Source organism: Bactrocera dorsalis, chromosome 1 (assembly GCF_023373825.1).
Source record: "Bactrocera dorsalis isolate Fly_Bdor chromosome 1, ASM2337382v1, whole genome shotgun sequence".
In the NCBI taxonomy this organism is placed as follows: Eukaryota; Metazoa; Arthropoda; class Insecta; order Diptera; family Tephritidae; genus Bactrocera; species Bactrocera dorsalis.
Window position 1 is genome coordinate 81,709,079 of NC_064303.1, and position 17,891 is coordinate 81,726,969.

The 17,891-nt window shown below is 34.9% G+C and overlaps 1 protein-coding gene across 1 annotated transcript in view; it reads right to left on the minus strand.

Annotated features, from left to right (window-relative positions):
* Nucleotides 1–4,532: 4,532 nt before the first annotated feature.
* The window catches only part of LOC105228637 (uncharacterized), a 63,948-nt gene continuing 50,589 nt past the window's right edge, over nucleotides 4,533–17,891 (minus strand). Inside the window, exons 5-7 of the mRNA XM_049450337.1 lie at nucleotides 9,783–10,045; nucleotides 6,112–6,250; nucleotides 4,533–5,903 (exon numbers count right to left, since the gene is read on the minus strand). Coding sequence (XP_049306294.1) covers nucleotides 5,620–5,903; nucleotides 6,112–6,250; nucleotides 9,783–10,045 — 686 coding nt within the window. The 3' untranslated portion in view covers nucleotides 4,533–5,619. The remainder of the gene's footprint in view (nucleotides 5,904–6,111; nucleotides 6,251–9,782; nucleotides 10,046–17,891) is intronic.

The window sequence follows — 17,891 nt, forward strand, 5'->3', positions numbered from 1 at the left end:
TGAGTAGGTATATGTTGAACAAGAAGGCTCAACGTGACTTTTTACTTTACAAACGTTCGAGGTCATGGATACATGGAGTCTAATGGGACTATTATGAGCTCACTGACATTTCCTTTATTTCCAAAAAGTAGTTGGCCAACTTTAACAAGAAATATGAAGAGAAATAATCGTAATTTGCAAAAAATTCAGTTTTCTCAAATAGTAATTTAATAATCCTTAATTTGAAAATTTTTTATTACTTGAATTAATTAAATTTGCCCCTGACACCCAAAAGCAAACGTCGGTCAACGTATAAAATATATCTCTAAATGATCAGCGTGTTAAGCTAAGCCGATTAGCTATGTCCGTCTGTCTATACATATATATGCGAACTAGTCCTTTAATTTTTCAGATATCAATCTGAAGTTTAGAACACATTCTTCCCAATATGTTGTTCCTTTGTTGGGCTGTCCTATTTACAGAGTGATCAAAATCACGTTCTTGTATGGAAAACTTTTAATTTTACGTGATATCTTCCCGCAATTTGGCAAGGCATCAAGTTATTACGGAGAATCTTTTGTATTTGTGTAAGATATTAATTTCTAGTACATTCTTCTAAAATAAGTTGTCTTTAATTATTGAAGTTAAAGTAGTTTAAACTATTCGATAGTGTTAGGTTAAGAGGTCGATCCTGACAGGGATCTCACATGAACAGCTTAGAAGGCCGGTCGATTGTGTTACCTAAAAAGTCCTTCATAATATACCATAAGACCCTTTCGAATACACACAAAGTTGTTAAGTATTCTTTTTCGCAGAAAATATCCGTGCAAACAGTGGAAAATGGAGGAGAATCTGCCTGAATGCCTCATTTTCGTCCATACTAGTTTGACGGGCTCCGTCCGACAAAATTTTAAGCCCTATAGCCTAGGAAGAACTCTCACGATGGAAGCAATATGAACTTTTCTAAGGGTAAATAGTTCAGTGAAGTGAGCGCGTCACTAGGGTACATTATCTTATACAATAATAAGCTTTAAAGTTATCGGCTATTCCAAATGAGTCCGATAATAAAGTAAACTGATGGTATTGAGGACACATACTTCCTCCCTGTTGTCGGATTAAATGCTTTCCTTACTGCACTTCGGAGTATTACGTCTACTGCTATCTTAGAAACAGCCACTTCTTTCAGGTCTGGTAGCCTCACGTGGAGCTCTTTTCAGCTCGCTGCATCTCTTTTCCAGCGATTTATCTCCTCACGTGCACATAAAAAAACTCACAACGAGTAGCCTCTGTTACAAAGAATTCTTGCAAATTCTATAAGAGAATCAATACTTTGAAAAATATTATAGATACCGAGACATTTACGGAATCTATTCGATGGTCTGCGGGTAGTCACTACTTGCAAGAACTAATAGACTGAGAATTACTCAATTTGGTCTTTGCGGCGTAAAATAAGTCCTGATAATCTCTTCATAGCAGCTATCCATAAAAACTTGGTATAACACATTTAATCACATCGTTTATTTATTCCGAAAAAGATCTCTTCATTGAAGATGGCGCCAGTTGCGGTAACGTCTTTCCAATATAATGAATTAAGGGCAACTTATACTTACGGTATGCATCAATAAATTGTAATTTTGACACACTAGCCGGGTTTCTAAGTGCGAGGTCACATATATGTATATAATAAAAATATATATTAGCCAGAAAAACTGAAAACGATGCGAATTTGGCCGATGTATCTTTAGAGATACTTAAGAACTTATTCACTTAAGAATAGCATCGACACCAAAATATTTCCAATAGATTGAAAGATATATGAAGAATAAGCCAAAAAGTAGAGTCTGACTCTAAAGGAGCTATGGTATGGCCAACGATTATATGACACTTTGATTCTTGAGAGTCAAATTATATTTATTAAGTGTCCTAAAAATAACATTGAAACATTTTGATTTTCGAGTTTATTTTTAAACGTTCGGTAATCCAGTGGATCAGACATAACCACATACTAGACCAGTACGTAAATAAATGATTAAAAATTTTCAAAGTTCATTTAACAAATTATAATTGTAATAATATATACATAACAACAGCACAACTCATAGTGAAATATCACGTCTTTATGAAGAATATTTTAAATACCAATGCAAAATTTTCTGTCGCACTGATTTTGCCAATTATTACGATTTTAGTTCTTTCATGGCAGTTTTCTTAATATCAGCTATTTGAAATTGCCAGCGAAGGAGAGCTATCAAATTATACACAGAACATGTTTAAGAAAAAAATAATAGAGTCTCATATTATTCCATCCTTCCGCTCTGCTCGACTGCTAAAAATTTCCTTTAGAGTTCAATTCGGTGTGAGTATTATGCGAAACCTTATTTAATTGGAATAACTTGCCATTATATAAATTATGCAATACATATGAGATGTTTTCGTTTCACTAGTCCCTAAAAATTTATTAATAGAATATAGCTATTTTGTGTTAATAAGTCCCGTCATGTTGGCGGAGCTCACTGATACGATTACCTGTTAAACGACCCATCGTCCATCGTTCCCTTATAGTCTTGACCAATCGTGTTCAAAAGTCATAAGCAAAGGCAAGATCTACTCTTTAAGATTTTGAAATTTTATTGATTCCAAGTAAATTTTTGTATTTCTCGCATTACATTGCTATTAGTTAAACCATTATCGGCTAATTTTACTTACAATAAATTAAAATATACTAGATTAGAGCTATAAGTAAGTTATAGTTAAATCTAGTAGGGTGCTGTATGCATGGCCATATTTTAACGTTGAATTTGTATGCATATGTTTGTATGTAGATATTATTTAGTTATAACAGACTTTAATATGTAACTATTTACAGTTAATATGATATGACATATTCAAATTAGTACTCTTCGAATGCAAATCGAAAATTGAAAATAATTTATGAAATGGTAAATGATTAATACAAGGCTTATTTTTAGCTAATCTGTTAAAACAATTTTTGTTGTATAAAATAAATATGTTTTGATTATTAAAATCAATATCTTTTCATCTTTTTCGAAAATTATTGATTACCAGCCAATGTAAATGTGTACTTAATTAAATATTCAAAATTGAAAATTTAATAAAGTGGATAGTTATCAGAAAACTAAAATTGAAGGAACATTTTACACATGAATATATCATCCCATCGATTGCTGCGACCTAATATAGTTGAACCCATCGAATTTCGGAAATAAATGTAAATAAATCAAAAGACACCAAAATGACGCTCACATCATACTTGGGGCATGAATCTGTCCATATTCTCAATACAGCTTGGAGCCTAAAACTATGCTATGCCGAAAAGAAGCACTGCATTAGCGTTTACACACATTCCATAATGCCGCGCTTAGACGCACTGCTTATTCGTATATACATATGCATTTATTTCTTACTCTCAAGCATGTCTTAATCTACTTTCTGCTAGACAATATATTTTACTATATACTATTTACAAATTGCTCTTAGTTTTTAATAAATGACATTTGGTTTTTTTTTTTTGCTTTGAGTTACTTTAACCACCAAGAAGCAATAACTTTCATATTTCAACACTTAAACTTAAATAGCTTTTCATGCTTTACACTAATAAATTTTGTACTTTTAAAGTAATTCAAGTGTATGTACATATAATGATTGCACCATTTATAGAAATATGCATGAGTTGTTCGATATGTAGTCAAATATACATTAAGTTGCTTAGTTTGTGTACTGCAGAAATCAATTCATTTTAAGATAGCGCTGGATGGAATAGAACAAGATTTTGAGAAAAATAATTATAATAAACAAAACAAGCAAAAATAGCGTCTGATACTTTTATCCTAGATTGATACAACCCTATCTTAGGGTTCCCGCAGAGTGAACGCTTAAAGCCGAGCGGAGCGGAAATTCGCGTGTTGCGTAAATGGGAAAATGCGCTCGGCTCGGCTTCAAGCGTTCACTATGCAGGCACCCTTAAGTTTTGTGGGTAGTTTGATCTACATAGTACATATCTGGCTTACATCTGTTTGTTTATGACGCTTAAAGTTTGGGAGTCAACTTTATTATGAACACAAGTAGGTGAGCTCCACAGGGCACACAATGAGCGTAGTGGAGTCATCGAAAACTTGACTCCTGCCAGTCGTCCATCCGCCTTTTTAAATAACGATAACCTTGAAAAAGTTATAGAAACAGTGCTTAAAATGATCGTGCTAGCATCAGAGGTGTAGCAGAGAATCTCAACAGCTTTTATGGATCGACCCAACACTTTTTGCTGAATATTTTGGGTATTACACGTGTCAATACTAAATTCATAGCATAAGGTCTGAGTCTTCCCAAAAAATCAAAAGTAGTAGAGGCAACGAAACTATCATCAATCGCTTCATCGCTGATGACTAGATATGGGTTTATGAATGCGACGTCGCAACTGTCCAACAATCTAGCGAATGGCGCTGTAAGCAATCCGAAACCGACCACTCAAATTCGGTCAAAAATGAAGATGATGCTCATCGTTTTTTTTTTATAACCGTGGTATGGTTCACCAACCGTTTGGCCGTAAATGGTGAGCAAAAATTAAATTTTTCTCCATAAAGATGTTGCGTTACATTCAAGCACTATTGTGACTGACGTTTTAGCCAAATGCGAAACGCGAGTAATTGTTCAGCTCTCGTATTCGCCATATGAGATTCCCTCTGACCTGTTTCTGTTGTGAAAACTGGACGGGACTATACTAAAGCGATTAAAATTAATTCATTGAAGACAATGAAGACCACTCCAGCCGAGTCTCATCATAAGTCTATAGAAAGTTTGATTAAGCGATCCGATGCTTGTGTTAAAGGCGATAATAAAGATTTAGACTGATCAGAATATATCTCACTTATAATACCAATAAACCTACCAAATAATGTCGGGAAAACTTGGCACAATTACAATGTTTCAAATACATATATTGCTGGAAGGTAAAATTATACTTTCTTCACAAATATTGTGTTGTAGCTTAATATTTAACATACATGTGGATAAAAGAAATTTAAATGGATTTTGAAACAAGGAAATTTAAAAAACAATTCTCCTAATTTTTTAAGCCATCAGAATTTCGATTTTAATTAAACATTTTTAAATTCTGCTAACATTTTTAAGAGTTTTAAGTTCCAACGATTTCAGCATTATGTTGAAAAGTAAGATCAATTAATTAGCCTCAGTTGTTCAAAATATGTTTCCATAATTCTAAGCGGCATTTCCTACATAATATGTTTTCAGTTAGCAAGGCTTAGCTAACTAGTTTTCCTCTCTTATTCTACTATTCCTCTTATTCTATTATACTATTTCTTTTTCTTTATTAAAACTAAGTCAATAACAGTCACAAATGTTTTCCTTCAGCTCACTTTCCTTTTGTCTTTCCCTGCCTCCATTCTTTCGCATACTCACACAGTTATCAAGCGCTTATGATGCTAGCAATTCTACCCAACTAGAGATGAACCTATCAACAATTAATTGACAACGGAAAAAATTATATTAATCTGCAACAATTTATACTAATCAATGATGATGACCGAGCAGTCTTCTAGCTGTCGTTCCCACTGCCACTGCAACTGTCATTGCTTGCGCTCCTATTTAATATGCCATGGCTAATTGTCATCTGCCAACGGTTCGAATGCTGTGCGACCATCGCCAGTAGCTGCTGCAGCCGTAACATACCGGCAATCGATAGCTTGGTTGGCGCACATAAATATTAAATTGCCAATATTGACACAGAAATGCTATTAACAGTGGCAGCATGGCTGCTAAGTCGGGCAGAGCGAGCAGCAGCAGTGTGGGTGTGATATGCAAAAGTATCGAATTACGAGTCGCTAATGGCAAGAACGCTGCCGCCGATGATGTGGCTGCTGATGACGTGCCAGCATCTTTAAGTTGATTATCTGCAATGAAAACCCGTGAAATTATAGTTAATTGGCTGGGTAATCAACATATGTTTAAATGAAAAGCGAGCGCTTCAAATAATGGCAAGCAATTTTAAATGCGGCACTGTTAATTAGTTTCAATTCTTCTAATATACATATACATATTTAACATATTTATAGCGATCTTATTGAAAACCCGTTACAATATATTTACTGTAAAACTCACCTTCTAATGCTTTGTCCCGCAATCGTGACTTGGCCACAACGGTTTCGCGCGATTCCAGTACGGGTATTTTCTGATGTTTCTCATGTGCCACGCTCTCTTCATTGCTTTGCCAATATACCGATGATATTTTTGCCACACACTAGAGAACAATACAAGAACAAGTACACAATTATTTAATCAATTGGGTAAATAGAAGAATGTGGAAAATATAATATAATTCAATTACGCCGACACAATCGCGCACTAATATCTTTCAGATCCAATACACATACATGCATACACATGATCATATATATATTTACTCCAACACATATACACACACATTCTCTCACACATAGACGTGTAGTGATGTGCATTCGTTCCCTTGTTGATATTTACTTATCTAACGTTGCCACTAAACAAAGTTGCGAAAATAAATATCTTCATTTCGACAGCTACTAAGTTACACAAATACCCCCAACATACAGACAATATAAAGTGAAATGCATTCAACGTGGCGTTCACAAATTTCCTTTTATATACTTGTACATTTCACTGTCCCACTTTTATTGCTATAGCAAACAAGTGGAAAGTAATAAAAGAAAACTCAGTGTAAACATTGCAGGCATCTCCAACAGCACACACTCATTACATGGACCACATGCAAACATACACACATAACATTTATATGCCTAGTGCGCTGCCATAAGCAAGTGTTGCGTATACGCCATGCTGACCGGCACGTTCAGCGAGTATGTAGTAGTATGACACATATGTGTACGTTGGGATTTGCCACGCACTTTAATGACTCACAGAATCCTGTTAACACAATTGCAGCCAAGCTTGCGGACAACCGCAATACAAATACAAATACGCGCTGTGCGCTTTAACAGCAACCTCACGCTTTGGCCATATTCTCAAGCATTTGTGTGTGTGTATGTAAACAAAGTTGTATTTGTCCAAATAAACAACGTCCCCTGGCAGAGTATACGGTCCGCATTCGTTCTGCGTTGATAAGAAGATTGTTATTTCGGATGTCTTTTGGTGAATACAGGTATACATATATACAACAGTCTAAAGGTTGATAATTAAGTTACTTGGAAGTGTTGAACTCTAAGTTTAGTATTAGTATTTCTCGTTTCGAATTTTAATGATTTTTTAGTTCAATTTGAACTTTGCTGTGCAAATATAACAAACCTTAAATAAATATTAATAATATTAGGTTAAAAGTCTAGAAATTATTTGGAAGACGACGAGTTCCATGTACGACAAAATAAATGCTTTACAGAGGTTCAGTAAATAAAGCTGGTAAGTGATCGTAAGAATATATGCACAATAGTGATGACTTTTAAAAGGCCTTGGAATCTATAAAGACGATTTTAGAGTCCTAAAATATTAAATTGATATACTCGTAGTATAGAGATAAAACAAAAATAGTTCGGATAAGTCAAAGCTTTTTATTCAATTAAAATGAGACCTTTAAATGAGTATTGCGGAAACACATTTTACAATTTTGCTTTAGATTAGTTCCTAGAGTCATAGTCGTCACTAGAGCACCTATTTAAGATGAGAATTAAGAAGATTAGCCTCCTAGCCAATTTTGACTTAAATATCTTTACAAAGAGCTATAGTATTCTCTCATGTTGTAGAAATCTAGCTAACAGAAAATTCAGTTATTTTATGTTTTAATCCGGTAGGTAATTGTAAAGGTTAGTATTATAAAAAGCGGTGCGGTATTAAACTATTTAAAGCTAAAATGTTAGAATTTGTCCTTTATTGGAAATTATTAAATAAAATGTGTGAAGTTGACGATTTTCTGAGGGCGACTACTTAGAAAACTTTATATATATATGTATATGTATATACAAGTATATGTATAAATTTTCAATGTATTACATACTAAACAACAAACCAATAACAGTTTCTATTTGCCTACGACGCAATTTCGGTTTTAAAAATCACATGCATTAGGTATATAGAGCTATTATGTTTGTCCCTCAGGCATATCATAATTTATATATTATTTAAGTAATACTTTCAGATACATTTTGTAATTTTATTTTGGAATCGAGCTCATTAGTTAATGCTTTGTACCAATTTCACTTCAGCAACTACAAACCTTTACAATATAAGCAGCTGGAAGACCTATTTTCACTGCTTGCCTCCAAGAGCCAAATTTTCATTTCTGAGGTAGCAAATTTTTTATTTCAAATACGTCAGCTTTTCAAAAAATCTTAAGTTTCTTTACTACAATTGGCTTACTCTTTTTATTTTGTAGTTTACAATAGCTTAATTAAAATTTAAATATGTATTCAACAAATACTTTTATTAGTTTATTAATAGTTTATAAAATCTAATATAGGTTAGTCGAATAAGTCTTTTCGTATTTTGTCAATAGATATCGTTGCAGTCGTATATCTCCAGTGTTACCAATCACATTGTGTCATACCACATATGTAGTGTTGGAATGGTGAGATTTTAAGCGTCATTCAAAAAAAATTAAAATCTCGGAAGTTGAAAAAAACTTACAGCTGTGCAAAAATGAGTATAAATAATGAAGATATTCGCTATATTTTGAAACTTTTGTATATAAAAGGGAAGAATTCCACGCAAGCAACCAATGAAATTTATGAAGTTAACGGAAACGATGCTGTATCAGTTCGTGTAGAACAACAATGGTTTCATCACTTCCGTCCTGGAAATTTCGATGTACGACCTATCGTTGCGAAAGTAGATGAAATTATGAAAAAGATTGACCACGATCGTCACATAAGCAGCCATGACATCGCTAAAAAACATAGCATTCATCATCAAAAACGGCTGCCTACAAAAAGAAGCTCGATGTTTGGGTACCATATGAATGAGACTGAAGCAAGCAATCAAAAAAACGGCCAGAATTGATCAACAGAAAGTTTTTCTTCTTCCATCAGGACAACGCTAGACCACACACATATTTGATGACTCGGCAAAAAGTGGTTGACCAAAAGGTTACATATTGGGTTCATTACTTCACTTCTTCATCATAGAAATAAAAAATAATTTGAAGTTTGATTAGAAATACGAAAAGACTTTTTCTACTATCCTATACATAAATCAATTAATTGCTAGTTAGACTTTTAAATAAACCGTTCCGGAAGAATTGAAAAATATGCGAAATTAACATGAGTCTAAATCTCTTTGATGGGTAACTCATCTGTTTTCCATAATCTGATTTAAGTGCAAGTAAAGCTCTTAAGTAACTGAGAGAATTGAGTAAATACAGGTCTATATAATAAATAAAACCCCCAAGTTTTTCCTCTGAAAATGCAATAGAGTTTTTTAACTTTCTTTGACAGGGATGATAAGATAATTATCCATTTCAGTAGTCCCTAAATAAGAAATTCGTACTTGGTATACTATATTTTTGTCCCGTTATATCTACATGGCATTAACATAATTGCAAATTATGAGAGCGCATGTTCATCTCATTAATAAGCGAAATATTTTTATAATTAATAGCGCACAGCAGTGGTATCAATTTCTGATATCTGAGTACACTAGTTTATATAGCTTGTTGAGCAGAAAATCAGCAATTAAAAATAAATTGCACACAACACCAACAACCACCATTTGTAAATGGACACTATCACACACATTCTGGATTATTAATATAGTAAATTTGTAAATGTATATTTATATGTTAATTAACTCACTTTCAATTTCATGTCACCATGTTTGAAGAATTTTTTACGCACTCGGAATTCCAATCCCAACCGCGCCACCTCCAAGCCCTCACGTCCGACAATTATGGGATCGTATGGCCGCAGGAATGTCCGGTTCGCATGTACACCATTAATTAACCAACTGAGATGACACACCGGCTTGGACGGCGCCGATGTACAATTCACGCGCACAATGTCATCAATTTGGTAACGCGGCTGGCCACCGGTGATTTGCGGTCCATGCTTTGGTGTAACTGCAAAGAGAAGAGCATAGCATAGCATAAAGTACGGCCGTATGGAGACGGTGCAAACAATTGCAAGGACATAAAGGTGGGTAAAGTTGTCAACACCACAACGCGCTGATATATAGAGTAGCAGATGCTATATAGAGAGTTAGCAATCCCGCTTAGGGCTCGGTAGCGGCACGTACGCTGATAGTTTGTTCTTTTGGAAATTTGTAGACCTCGTGAACTTATGACCACACTATATAATTTGTTTTTAATACATGACTTTAATAATACTTTTAGTTAAAATAAATAAATAACTTAAATATAGATAGCTGTAAAAACGTTTTTAAATACATATAAATTTCCTCATGCCTTGATTTTGACTTGCATGAGATGAAAACACATATCCTCAAAAGTTTCTCTTTTCAGTGCTCGGTCCTCCTAGATGAATAACATATTGACTGTGTCAACCTAACATTCCATAATGCCTTCATTCGAACAGCTTCTCCTATTAATTTATAATGTAAGAAAAAATTTCAGTCACATACTTTATGTTCCAAATATATTTTAGGTTTCGAGGAGGCCTCCATCGGGAGATAGTCAAACTGTTAATTATTATTCTAGAAGTTTTGCTCGAATATGTGTTTTTTTTTCTCTAAACTGTATGTGCTCATATTTACGACGTATTCATAAGAAATGAAAAGGAGTGGGCGTTACATGGAGCTAAAAACAGGAGATGTACATATTTGTCATGCTACAAAGAACATGAAAATTGATATATTTGTTTAAATGAATGGACGCAGTATTCTTTCCAAATTGCTGAATAACATCATAATTTTTAGTGCAATAAGTAACAAACTCCGCTCCATACATAAGATATTTGAGAACAAGTAAAGTTTCGGGTGCTCATAAAATACCGGAAGAGCTAATTAAAATAGCGTAAAGGCTAAGACCAAGGAAGTTCGCAATAATCCAGTATTGTATTGTATGGTAATAGGAATCGAAATAGCTTTTGAAAATCTGCCGATTTTATTCCCAAATTTGGCACTCATGTAATATACGATCGGACCAGACATGATTTAATCTAATCTGAATACGAAAATGTAACAACTAAACTTTGTATTGAATTATATTGTACGAATCCCTTGTGTACTATTGTCATAAAATAAAAACTACAGGTAATTAGTTGACACGATATGACTTTAGTTTTTTTTAACTGTATATGCAATTATAAGTATGGATTTCTCTCCATGAAAGGAATCATATCAAATTCTTTAGTATGCGATTAGGTATTTTGAAAAATCCATACGGATTTTAGCCTACACAACGCTTGAAAAAGCGCCCTGTTAAAGAAAGAAAACATCAGGTAGCATTTATACATAACGGTAAAGCCGCGCCACGCTAACCACACAACGGGAAAACCACGCCACTTCAAGCAACACTCGCCATCCGAACGCAACATGTTGCGAACGCGCTAAAAACAGCATACGGCTTGGCGAAGGGTTAGCAGGCCGATCATCAGTCAGTCAGCACACAAAGGATATTCAGCTTATTCCAGTGTGAAATCACCTCAAAATTAGCGTGTTTTATAACACTTCCGATTATTTCCAGATCAGACAAAATAATATTTTTTGGGCATTTAAATTAAAACACCCAACATTTATTATGAAAAAAAATTACCATATAGTGGTCGTTTAATATATAAAGAAACTATTTAAATCACTTTTTGTTATATTAAAAAAAATTACTTTTGAACTTTCAATACTTAATAAAGACATTTAAGCTTGTTAGCCCTCAATTAATAAATGTTTTAGTAATTTTACATTGCAAATTAACACTATCAGGCATCACATTACAACACGTTTCATCAAATACATACATTTAAATTTCCCTTTTTTTTATTTTTCATTGTTTTACACTTTTTATTAGTTTTCTTCAACAAGACAACAATTCCCTCCATACACATATTTTTATACTTTTGCAACTTGTTGCTACAGAGTATTATATTATACTTTTGTTCACCTAATGGTTGTAAGTATCTCTTAAAACTCGAAAAAATTGAGATGGATATAGGATTATATGTATATAAATGATCAGGACTAAAATAGAAATATGGAATGTGGTTGACTGCCTGTCCGTCTGTCCGTGCAAGCTTTAACTTGAGTAAAATTACAAGTTCGTAGATGGTAATCCGACTACTGCTGCGCCCACCAATCGCCATTAACCGAAAACTTATAAATTATTACCAAGCCCTAAATTAAGATATAAAGCTGTACAAAGGTTTGCAGTAGAAAGATACATTTGTGGGAAAAATTCTTTTGAGCAAGTGGGCATGGCCACGCCTTCTAAAGTTCAATGAATATATCTTCTAAACCACTTAAGCTACAACAACCAAATTCGCTGGATACGAATCTTATAAAAATTTCTACCGACAATGTAAAAATATGAAATCGGAGGATAACCCCGCTCACTCTCCATATAACGGTACAGTTAAGAATTACTAAAAGTGCGATAAATTAATTACTAATACGCCAGAAACATTTAATTTTACCACCAAGATGATATGTGAAAGCTTAATTGGAGCCGGTGTGAAAATTGGACGATGGGCGTGGCTCCGCCACTTTTTGGTGAAACCTTTTAGACACATCCAACCGATTTCGACAGAATTTAGATCGTAGCACTCTTCTTACATTCTTATGTCACAGTGTGAAATTGGACAACCATGCCTACTTCCCATATAGCACAATATACATTAATTAGAAACAATTGGAGAATGGAGTCATGTGTAGAAGTTCACGCAACTGAGGAAAGTTCTCTGATCGCCTTGGGAGTGGCCAAAAACGATTTTTCTACATATGACTCAAGCAGCTCATGACTTCCGTTCTTTGACCAAGTATTCTCTGGGTAGCCTAAGAATATTCGTTTGAAGGCGAGCTAAAGTGAGAAGGCGAAACATCCCCCTCCGCAGGGTAGTGCGCTGGGTTTGTGACCCGCCACTTAAAAAATCATACCAATGAAAAGGAACAACAAGCCTCGGAAGAGAGACCCCTCTTTTGATGCCGACCACGTAAAACGAAATAAGGACTACGAATTGAGGGCATGCACCTGGAATGTCCGGTCACTTAATTGGGAAGGTGCCGATGCCCACACTCCGCATCAAAGCGAGGTTCTTCAACATATCGCTGATTTGCGCTCACGCCCCGACGGAAGAGAAGGACGATGTGACCAAAGATGCCTTCTATGAACGCTTGGAGAGTGCCTATGAGAGTTGCCACCGCCACTATGTCAAAATCGTGCTTGGCGACTTTAACGCCAGGGAGGGTAAAGAAGGTATCTTTGGCACTCCAGTCGGTAAATTCAGCCTCCACGAGGAAACATCCCCAAATGGGTTGAGGCTGATCGACTTCGCCGGGGCCCGGTAACAAAAAATTAATTCATTAAGTTTTGACGTTTAGCGATTGCTGTCTCACTGGCAATGAGAGATGAGTTGGGCATCTCTTTACCTCTGAAACTCTATGACAGTGTACACACGTCCGACAACAGACTCAGCGGCGAGTTAATCCTATGGTTAAACTTTTTACGTTGACTTGTGATTGCCGCTTGTTAAGGGTGAGCTCGGTAGTGAGTTGATCCTCTGACCGACTTAGGCCTTAACATTGCGATCGCCAATATAGTTTCCTGTGGTCCGGGGTTTTACACGGCTATACCGCAGTAACGTCACAGTACACATCAGATAATCGTCGCTGCAGCCTATATGTGTGCGGGCATACTCAGCAGAACATCATCGTGATAGCCTAAACAGGGGCCGGCAGAAACAGCCGAGCGTCGTCATCGTAGCCCATACGAGCGTCAACGCATGTAGCAGAGTATCCTCCCGTCGCGGTATATAATACACAGATATTACTGATAAACGCAGACATATTCGGTCAGACGTCCTTACATCAGGGCAAGGCGTATGAATGTTTTGCATTGAGTTGATTCTCTGTGAGGCATTCCAGTCTTTACAAAATGAAGGCAGGAAGTCACGCCTGAAGCGGGTAGTGAGTCGATCTTTTGACTTACTTCACTCTTGGCGTCGTGGCTTCTGCCACTGCCCTCCGTAAGTTCACATTTTAGTAACGGTTCGCGCTAAACCGTTACCCTGCCATTGCGCTATCCTCGGGTGATGCCACCACAACGCGAAGGACACCATTTAAATCACAAATTGTAAATATAAATATAATAAAACATCAAATAAAGTACGATTTGTGGAGAGCACCATAGTTTATTTTATTACGAAGTCTAAACACGGCGAGTATACCTCAGCAAACTACAAGAAGCGGGGGCAGCAGAAAGCTTCGTTTCAGTATGAACCTTCACGGGTTCGAAATACCATGCTAAATGTCTTAAACTTCTCTAAGAACTAAGCGTCTTCCATTACTTCAGACATTAAGCTGCAGCACTTCAGCATTTATCACATTCTTTTGAAAGTATTTAAATTAATTTTATTTCCATGTACTATTTTTTATAAGTTGAAAGTATATTACACCCTTGCAACAAATTTTATGCTTCACATTCCGCTGATGCGCACAGCAACTGTGCTCGCCACTTACGCGCCGTTGTTACTACGCCACATAAAGTATGCGCCATAAAATTTGATAGCCAAACGCAGCACAGCGTCCGGCCAATCAGCAAGGGGGCCAGGAAGACAATGCTAACATAACGAACATATAACGCAATGTAACATAATGTCAAATTTCAAAAGCATAAAATGTCCATTGAAATTTATTTACTGTAAAATTTACATGTGCATGTCATAAAAATTAAGTAATTAAAACTCGTCCACGCCGACAAGAAGAGAGAGCGAGACGAACACAGTGGGTTAGCTGACAATGACAGCAGTGGTAAATAGCACGAAGGATCTCCGAAGTCCTTTTGTACAAGTATGTGTGGATGCTAAGGAAAAAGTAAACAGCAAGAACAAACAAACAGATAAGCAAGCAGCTATGAAGTGAGTGGCAGCAGAGATTGTACGGTTGATTGACCGATTGCGAGCGAACATCGTTCTTCCATTAAACAATTTGAAGCAGCTGCGGAGTTTCGGGTGCACTCAACTGAAATGTATACTGGGTGAGTGCCAAAGGCGAATATTTCGCAAATTATGCATAATTTAAACCAAAAGTACAAACAAAAAAAGAAGAAATGACCTTTTGATAATTGTAACATTTTAATGCTGCAGATTTCATGGGATTCAAACCACAAACAGCGACGCAGGGGGCAGTCAAGGCTTCCCTCAGTCAAATCGTCACTCCAAGTTTCGCATTGAAATACAAATCCATTACAGTAGTAATTAAATATGGTACACCTACAATTTCGTAACTATTTACACTTGTATAACATACATATATATATTTATATGAATATGTACAAGTATGTGCTGTGTGCCATTACGGTTAAAATGTCACAGTTGTTATGTTGGTCTTTATTATTAAAACTGGCAGTAGTAATGGTTTATTTTTGTAATTAAAAATTTTGTGTTTGTCAATGTTTATATGTGGGTGTATATATCTTTACGCATTTGTTGTTTTGCTAAAACAAACTCATTTTGTGTATGCCATAACTTTTCATGCATAAAACATGTGGCAGGCAGTTATTTGACATTTTGGCCGACTTTCATTTCATTTACGCAAATATTTTTTAAACTTCAGCTTTTCAAAGTACAGTATGTGTACATGAGTTTTAGGGTGAGTCATTTTGCTGCAGAAAAACTAATTTGTTGCGTAAGAAAGTTTTATAGAAATACCACAGATTAAAAAAATCGATCTTCACTTAAAAGTAGCTTGAAAGTCTGAAAAATAATATTATTTATAGGATGAAAAACTTCCTAACTTGACTATGTGAATCCCAATCGGAGTCATGATACACAAGCTTTAAATTTTTTCTCAAAATTAATTCTACTGACAATACCCGATACTAATTTAGGTACAGACCGGATTTTTTTAAGCTATTATACTATCCTAATTGAAGTTGTAGAATGACGAAATTACAGCAAATTCTGATAAGAATAATTTAAACCAACGCCAAGTATCCTAAGAAAAATCGAGGATATAATAATAGCTATTCCACGTAGCTAGAAATAAGTTTGACTTATTAAAGGCTTAAAATTTTGATGGAGGCCGATTTGCACAAAAGGAGAGCACCGAAATGGAAATGTTTCGATTCGGCAGCCCAACGTTCGCTAGACTGAAATTGAAATATATTATATTGGGAGTGATATGTATCTGCGGTAAATCTGAAGAATTGGAGCGATAGTAACCTCAAGACACATGCCTTGATTATGCGGCGTAACAAAAGTTCGATGTTTTAAGGGGGTATTCTACTCTAGAAATCAAATTTTGGGCAGTTTTTTTAACTTTGTTAAAAAAAAACCAAAAATATTTTTAGTATCTATTTTTTTATGGTGTATTTATTGATATATTAAGAATGAAAAAAAAAATTATAAAAAAATATTAAAAATTAAAATAATTAGAGGGGGGGGAGAGACAGATGTAAAAAAATGGCGCATCCTGGTGACATTGATCCTGACTCTCCTGGTGGTCTGAAAAAAAATCAAAAGAAATCCCTACCTCAGGGAACACGAATTTTTTTTTTGAAAAATGGCGACTGCCTGAAAATAAAAATCTTTTTTTATGCTTTGTTTTTGAAATTCTTGAATTTTTTTTAAATATTAAAAACAAAGGATTAAGGATTATATAAAGATAAAGGATAAAGGATTATATAAAGAAGGTTCACACAAAATTTCAAGTAAATCGGTTGTATTGAACTTGAGATAATGCCGGTACCGTGTGGAAAAAAGTAGTTTCGAGAAAAACGCGTTTAAAAAAGTGAGTCTACCTACCTACCGGGCTAGGCACTGCGTCACTAAAGTAACTGTAGCTCTTAAAATAATTTTAATTTTTAAAAGTCCTTTGGAGGACCCTTCTTAAGGGTCTGAACTCTAAATATATGAAAAAAAATTGAATTTTTCAAAATTCTGGAGTAGAATACCTCCTTAACTTCCACGTGAACTCCGTCGTGGAACTATTTCCTGAATGTTGATGCAAAAAAAAAAAATACCATTGTCATAGCATAAAATTTAGCGATGCGCCATGTGATAATGGAGACGTACTTCCCAATATGTCATAATAGAGACGAACGGTTAAGGTTTTGAAGATTATACTTTTCCTTCATGCCCATAACAAGTCTATATATTATTCTGTCGGACATATTCAAATATATCTAAATAAACGAAATTGCTGTAATCTTTGGCACTCGCGGAATGTAAAAAAAAATATTTTTGACTTGAAAATTTTCTCTCAGATTAATGAATGTTTTTTTAATAAAACACATGGATATTTTAACTATATGTATAAATAATCATGTATAAATCATGTTCTATTGATACAAAATTACCATACCAAGAAGTTTTAAGAAGTTAATTACGAAGCTACTGTTGAAGTCCATGAGAAAATAGAGAGTAAAAGCTTTAAAAATTCGGCAAACAGAGACCATTAGCGTGCAGTGGACACACCCTTAAAAATACCAACGCAGTTTCGTAGTATACAAGCATTGGAATAAAATATGTTCCCTCCTCGCAAAAAAATGTTTAACCAGGGAGTAGACATACCCTAGTAAGCCAGTTACACGTGTAAATTTCACAAAAACAACATAAAGTTTTTTGAAATGTTTAAGTGATCATATGAGCAAATCTGTTGTGCGCCATTAAACTTTTATGTCCGAGCTTAATATGCCAGAGTAGCTTGTAAAAAATGAGCAAATAATGTTAATTAGTGTAATTTAAGAGCAATAATATATTTTTTGAATGAATTTTTCTTTGTTATTTTATACAGTTTCA